Here is a 6,984-nt window from a genome sequence, read left to right on the forward strand (position 1 = left end):
CAAATGTACAAATGTACTTGACACAATGGATGGATGTATGGATTGTGATAAGAGTTGTATCAGCCCCGAATAAAAAAAAGAAGCAATATGGAAATATCTTAATAAGAGTTTTATTGCTTTTTTGTCAGGTGTATTTAATATTTTAAAACTCCTTCTTTTATCATAATTTAGCTTGTGCACCTCTTTTATTGTTCCTATTTAAGTATTAACCCTATGAGATATCGTTTTATACTTAAAACAGAAATTAGAGCAGCGAACCAATTGTTAAATTTTTGAATCCCACCTGCACAGCACTTCAAGATTCCCTGAGACATGACACTGCCCTCCATTGTCTGCCACTTTCTTACCTAGACAATGAATTCCATCTTCCTGGTAGCCTTTTAAACACCTGCAGACATAGCCACCTTCGGTATTAATGCATTGGGATGAGGCTGCAGGGCAAACTGTGGGATTCTTCTCACATTCGTCTATATCTGTAGGGAAAGTTATATGTTCATGAAATACAGAGGCAATCCTGGAAGAATGGAAATGCCCCCCAAGCCGAACCAAGCCCACTATTCTTGGTCCATTCTGACTTAGTGTGACCCTACAGGGCAGAGTAGAACTGCACTGTGGGTTTCCAGTGCTGTCAGTCTTCCCAGGAACAGACTACCTTTTCCTCCTCTGAGCAGCTGGTGGATTCACACTGCCCACCTTTTGGCTAGCAGCCCAGTGCTTCACCCACGGGGCCACCAGGGCTCAAAAATGGCAACCGTAGGAGAGAACCAGCACATGCTTGCATTCTCTTATTCGGCTGTTTATAGTTACTGCTGGAAAAATGAAATGTGAAACCTGAGTCTTGGACTTCTTCACTGTCATTTGTGAAGCCGTTTCCACCATCTGATTAGCTCAAACATGTAAATAAATTAATTTCTGCCAGAGTTTCAGGCCATAATGACTGTGATTTCCTTCCTGTGATCATTAACATAACATTGGGCTATCAAATGTAAATTTGAAATCTATCCATCACATCCTATTTATCTGACTAGAACTTTAGTGTCTGGGGGGCAGGGGTAGGGTGGGGTGAGGAGGTTACGCTTTTATTGGAATCAGACAATTTATAAATTTGACTTGAAGCCCACGCCATGCTTCTGAAACAGGCTATAACAATTTCTCTGATTATCAATTGCCCATAGCACAGAATTTTAAACTAACTCAATGTAATATGATATATGAAATGTTTCATATTTTGTATGCATGTCATCCACTAGCTTCTTAGCTAATATAAAAGAAGGCTGATTACATCAAGTTTTCTGGATATTTGATATTCCAGAATGTCTCTGGCTCACTATTTTTTTCAGATGTCAGTATATTTGGACTTCGCTGTTACCAGAACATAGTTTTCCGTCGCCAGCAAATCCCGTCAAACACTGACAAGAGGCGTTGTCTCCTTTGGAAGCACACCAAGCGTTGGTGCCACATCTCATGGGGGCACACTCATCTTCATCTGCAAACAGAGAGAACCCTATGAGTTTATTCACAGATCTTCCACAAAAAGAGGGCTTTAATGTTTGGGGTTATGCAGAACCTTCTGGCACTTCCTTTGCCAACTTCCAGATTAGCCTCTAAGCAGAAGCAATATATCAGTCTGTAAGCTATATCTATTGCTTTAACAATAGGATTAAATAGATCAAAAATAAAACCCAAACTAAATTCACTGTCATCGAGTCAAAGCCAACTCATAGCAGACCCCTCTGGGTTTCTAAGACTGGGACTGTTCAAGGTCTTAGAAAGTCCAGTCTTCCTCCCAAGGGGTGGCTAGGAGTTTCAAACTGCCGACCTTGCTGATCGCAGCCCAATGTGAAACCACTGCACCACCAGGGATCCTGTAACTTATCAATTAACTTGGAAAGGGCAAGGGACAGGCAACATTTCATTCTGCTGTACCTCGGTCACGGGAGAGGAAGCTGACTCGATGGAAATGGACAACACCCAGACAAGTGTTTTCACATCATTTACATGCTCTCAGCTAACAGGCTCGCAAAAGACTCTTTAAGAACTATTTGGTGTTCACAAAACACTGTGTGATCTTAGACGTTGCTACATTTTGGTTTCTGAGTGACCAGGAATTAGAACTGCAAAATTGCTAGGAGTAAAGGTGATGCAAATTCCAGAAGGTTTATTATTGGAAACATCTCAACTAGTACAAATGAGAAGGCATGATGGGTTATGTATGCATTGGGCTGCTTACCACAAAGCCAGCAGTTCAAAACCACCAGCTGCTCCACAAGAGAGAGATGAGACTTTCTACTCCCATAAAAAGTCAGAATAAAAAATAATAAAATACATTTTAAAAGTCAGAATCATGGAAACCCACAAGGGCAGTCACACTCTATCATTTCGATTGTTTGCTGAGTGGGACGCAACTCAATGGCAAGGAGTATGGTTTTAGACTTTGGGAACTATTACAATATACAAAGGGGATATAGTATATTCTACGCTACAAGGGTCTCAAAGTAGCAGTTCAATTTGCGGGGCAGCTGGGGGAAAAGATGCAATCACACAACTGTCAATTTATGAAATTATGTTTCAATGTTAATAAAGACTCAAGGTCACAATGAATGCTTATTATCAGGCTTTGTGCTGTGACTTGCAAAACTCAAGCACTTTTACAAAATCATGAACCATACAAATGAAATGCAGTACATGGATCATTTCACTTCAGAGTCCATTGACATGCAAATGCCCCAAGGGGCAGAGTCAGTCACATGTTGTAGGCAAGGTTTTGTTTGTTTGTTTCAGTCTGTTTCTTTCCTCTTCTTTCTATTTTTGCTTTAAGTACTTATTTCATTAAAAATATTCATTAGAAATAAGTAGTTAGAGAAACAAAAAGTTGCCTATAGGTATGACTGAACCTGTCACTCGGTGAGACATGCGCATTTCAAAGGCGTCTGAGGAGAAGTGATCATTTACTGCATTTAGTTTCTATGGCTCAAGACTTTGTAAAAGTGCCTTGAGGTTTGCAAGTCACTGCATACAGCTCGATAAGAAACATGGGTTGTGACATCCATTTTTTATTATCTATGAAATATGATTTTAGTAAATTGGCAGTAAAAGCTCTTAATGATTGAATCTTTTAGCCATGCTGTTCCAAAATATATTCCATGGCAAATTGTGGCTAACAATGAGAAGAATGATGATTTCAGAACACTTAATTGTGCTCATTAGGAACGTATATACATATGTTCGACCAACCTTGCTTGTTGAAGGTGAAACCGACTTTAAGGACTTACTGGTAAAGATCAAAGACTTCATATATACAGGAAGAGACAGCGGTTTGGACAGAACAAAGGGACACTGCATGGGTTAAAGCCATGAAAGATGTGCATCGGGGGCTGCTGTTGGTAGGTGCCATAGGGACGCCATGCACAATAGAATGAAATACCTCCTGGTCTTGTGCCGTGCTCAGACTTGTTTCTATGCGTAAGCCCAGTGTGGCAGCCATGCTGTCCGTCCATCCATCTCCTGGAGGGCCGTCCTCTCTTTTGCTGCCTCCCCACTTTACCAAGCATGATGTCCTTCTCCAGGGACTGGTCTTTCCTGACAACATGTCCAAAGTATATAAGACGAAGTCTTGCCATCCTCGCCTCTAAGGAACACTCTGGCCTTGCTTCTTCTAAGATAGAGCAATTTGTCCCTTTAGCACTTCGAGGGACTTTTAACATTCTTTTCCAGCACCACAATTCAAATGCATCAATTCTTCAGTCTTCCTTACTCAATGTCCAACTTTCACAGGCATATGAGGCAACGGAAAAATACCATGGCTCTGGTCAGGCACACCTTAGTCCTCAAAGTAAAATCCTTGCTTTTCAACACTGAAGAAGTCTTGTGCAGGATCAAGTGTATATTATAGTTATTCAATTTGTATGCGGAGCAAATAATCTGAGATTGAAGACTCACTAACAACCTGCGATACGCAGATGATATTACCTTGCTTGTTGAAGGTGAAAAAAGACTTTAAGCACTTACTGATAAAGATCAAAGTCTACACCTGTTATTATAGATTGCACTTTAACATAAAGAAGGCAAACATCCTTCCAACCGGCCAAATGCACAACAATTTGGTAAGTGGTTAAGATATTGAAGTGGTCAAGGATTTCATTTTACTTGGATCAATAATCAGTGCCCATGGAAGCAACAGTCTGGCAGCTCATGGTATATAACAAGCAACATTTCATTGGGGAAATCTGCTGGCAAGGACCTCTGTGAAGTATTAAGAAGCAACGATGCCACCTTGAGGACTCCAGGGGATCACCCACGCCATGGTGTTTTCGGTTGCCTCGGCTGTATGTGAGAGCTGGACAATGAGTAAGGAAAACTCAGGAATGGATGCCTTTAAATTATGGTGTTGGAAAAGAATATTGAATGTACCAGGAACTTCCAGAAAAATGAACCACTCTATCTTGGAAGAAATATAGCCAGAATGCTGCTTAGAAACTAAGATGGTAAAACACTGTCTCCCATACTTTAGACATGTGACCAGGAGAGACCGGTACCTGGAGAAGGACATTATGTTTGGTAAAGTTGAGTGCTCGTGAAAAAGAGGAGCATTCTTAATGAGATGGGTTTACCCAGTTGCTGCCATAGTAGGCTTACACATAAGAACCTTTGTCAGGATGGCACAGGCCAGACCAGTGGTTTCTTCCTTTGCACATAGGGTCACTGTCAGAAGCACCTAACACGTGTCACCTATCAACAACAGCAGGAGCAACAGCTTATCATACCCTTTCTCTTTTGTAGTTAAAGTCTCTGATAAGATAGTAAACTATCATCTGCCTGCTTTTACTGACTTATCAGTAAGCTTGCTCATCTGAGTGCAGAAAAGGTCAAAGAAATCCTCCAAACTCACTCATAAATTAAACAAAGCTAAATGACCTAGCAGGATTCCATCGCCATGTGAATGGAGACCGTGAGGGATTGCACTGGATTTGCTTCACTGCTTGAACAAGATTTCTTTTGCTGGAACATGCTTTTCATGCTTGCTTGATCATCTCCTGTCTCTCATGACTCTCAGAGATGGAAGTGCTTCAACTAAATCCATTATTCATCTGATTTGGCATTTATTTGGGAAACTAGTTCACAAATCACAAGAATTCTCAGAAGGTATGGTGGATAGCATCCAAGGACCCAAGGCATTTTAAATCATTTGTAAAACTGTCTTAAGTTAGAATATGATTGAGGATTTATCCTGTAATGTGCCAACCCCTAGGCAATTTTGCATAATGTAAAGTAAAGGATGTAACAGGAATATAATTGCAAGAGGGATCATTTATAGTCAAGTGTTGTTCCACCACAAACTTGCTTTTGCTCTAAAACACAGATAACATCTTTGTCCAGTCTGCTTACATGACTATCATTAGAAAGGGATGCAGAAGAAGAAGAAGAAGAAATATTTTTTAAATCCTCTGAGAGATATAAAGCACTATACATATCTAAATAAGAATAAGTAAGTATTGTGACAACCTGAATCAAAATTAGCCTTATCACACAAACCCATTGGTAAAATAAGTAAATATTTAAAGTGACTACCACATGCTAGGCCTAATGACAACCAAGGTTACAATGGTGATTAATATAGACAAGGCCTCTGCTGTCTGCACTGATACTTATTGAAGTATAACACTGGACTGTCAAGAAAATGTACTACAGCCAGAGAATAAAGCATGTAATAGGGCAACTTTACTTAGGGGACTAGAAAGGCTTTTTGACCAAGAGTGTGTTGAACTGAGATCTGAAAGACACAGAATAGGAAGGGTTAGAAAGGGCATTGTTGTTGTTGTTAGGTGCCAATGGGTCAGTTCTGACTGCCAGTGACCCAATATCCAACAGAACAAAACACTGCCTGGTCCTGCCCCGTCCTCACAACTGTTCCTATGTTTGAGCCCATTGTTGCAGCCACTGTGTCCATCCATCCCATTGAAAGGCTTCCTCTTTTCCATTGACCTTACACTTTACCAAAGGAGCGCTGGTGGTAGAGTGGTTACACATTGGGCTATTCTCCATATGATTGACAGTTTGAAAGCAGCAGCAGCTCTGAGGGAGAAACACTGGGTTTTCTACTCCCATCACCAGTTACAGTCGTGGCAAACCACTATGCGTCAGCATTGACTCTGGCAGTGAGTTGGGTTCTTTGGGTTTTCTACTTTACCAAGCACGGTATCTTTTTTGGGGGACCACTCTTTTCTGATAGCATGTCCAAAGTACAGGAGATGGAGTCTCACCATCTTGGGTTCTAAGTGGCATTCTTGGCTATACCTGTGCCAAGATGGATTTGCTTGATCTTTTGACATTCCATGGTACTTTCAATATTCTTCACCTGAACCTTAACGCAAACACATCAATTTTTCAGTCTTCCTTACGTAATGTCCAACTTCCCCTTGCACACGAGGCGACTGAAAATATCACGGCTTGTGTCAGGGGCACCAAGACCTCACAGCGATACCCTTGCTCTTTGATACTTTAAAGAGATTTTGCGAAGCACATTCACCCAATGCAACGTATTGCTTGATTTCCTGACTGTTGCTTTCATAAGCATTTATTAAAATATGACTATCATTCAAATACATGAAACAACCACTAAATCTAGTCGTGGAAAAAACTGAAAAGTCCACCAACTTCTTTGATCAGAAATTGATCAAACCTGCAATCAAGATGCATTAATAATTAATGGTGATTGAAATGTAAAAGTTGTAAGCAAAAAGGAAGGAACCGTACGTAGTTGGAATATATAGCGTTGGTGATAGAAACGAAGCTAGAGACCCTTTGATAGAATTTTGTAAGACCAAAGATTTTTTTCACCAAAAGTATGTTTTTCTCAACAACATAAAACAGTGACTATACATGTGGACTTCTTCAGATGGAATACACAGAAATCAAATTGACTACATCTGTGGGAAGCAACCACAATATCAGCAGCCCAAACAAGGACAGGGTTTAATCATGGTA

At 40.5% G+C, this 6,984-nt stretch overlaps 1 protein-coding gene across 1 annotated transcript in view; it reads right to left on the reverse strand.

The window, feature by feature from the left end:
* Positions 1 to 6,984, reverse strand: part of EGF (epidermal growth factor) — a 146,770-nt gene that overhangs the window by 14,293 nt on the left and 125,493 nt on the right. Inside the window, exons 16-17 of the mRNA XM_045284316.1 lie at positions 1,370 to 1,486; positions 348 to 473 (exon numbers count right to left, since the gene is read on the reverse strand). Of these exons, the coding sequence (XP_045140251.1) occupies positions 348 to 473; positions 1,370 to 1,486 (243 nt within the window). The remainder of the gene's footprint in view (positions 1 to 347; positions 474 to 1,369; positions 1,487 to 6,984) is intronic.

The sequence above is a fragment of the Echinops telfairi genome, unplaced genomic scaffold (genome assembly GCF_000313985.2).
Source record: "Echinops telfairi isolate 266 unplaced genomic scaffold, ASM31398v2 ScPeMD7_7468;HRSCAF=8506_0, whole genome shotgun sequence".
Taxonomy (NCBI): Eukaryota; Metazoa; Chordata; class Mammalia; order Afrosoricida; family Tenrecidae; genus Echinops; species Echinops telfairi.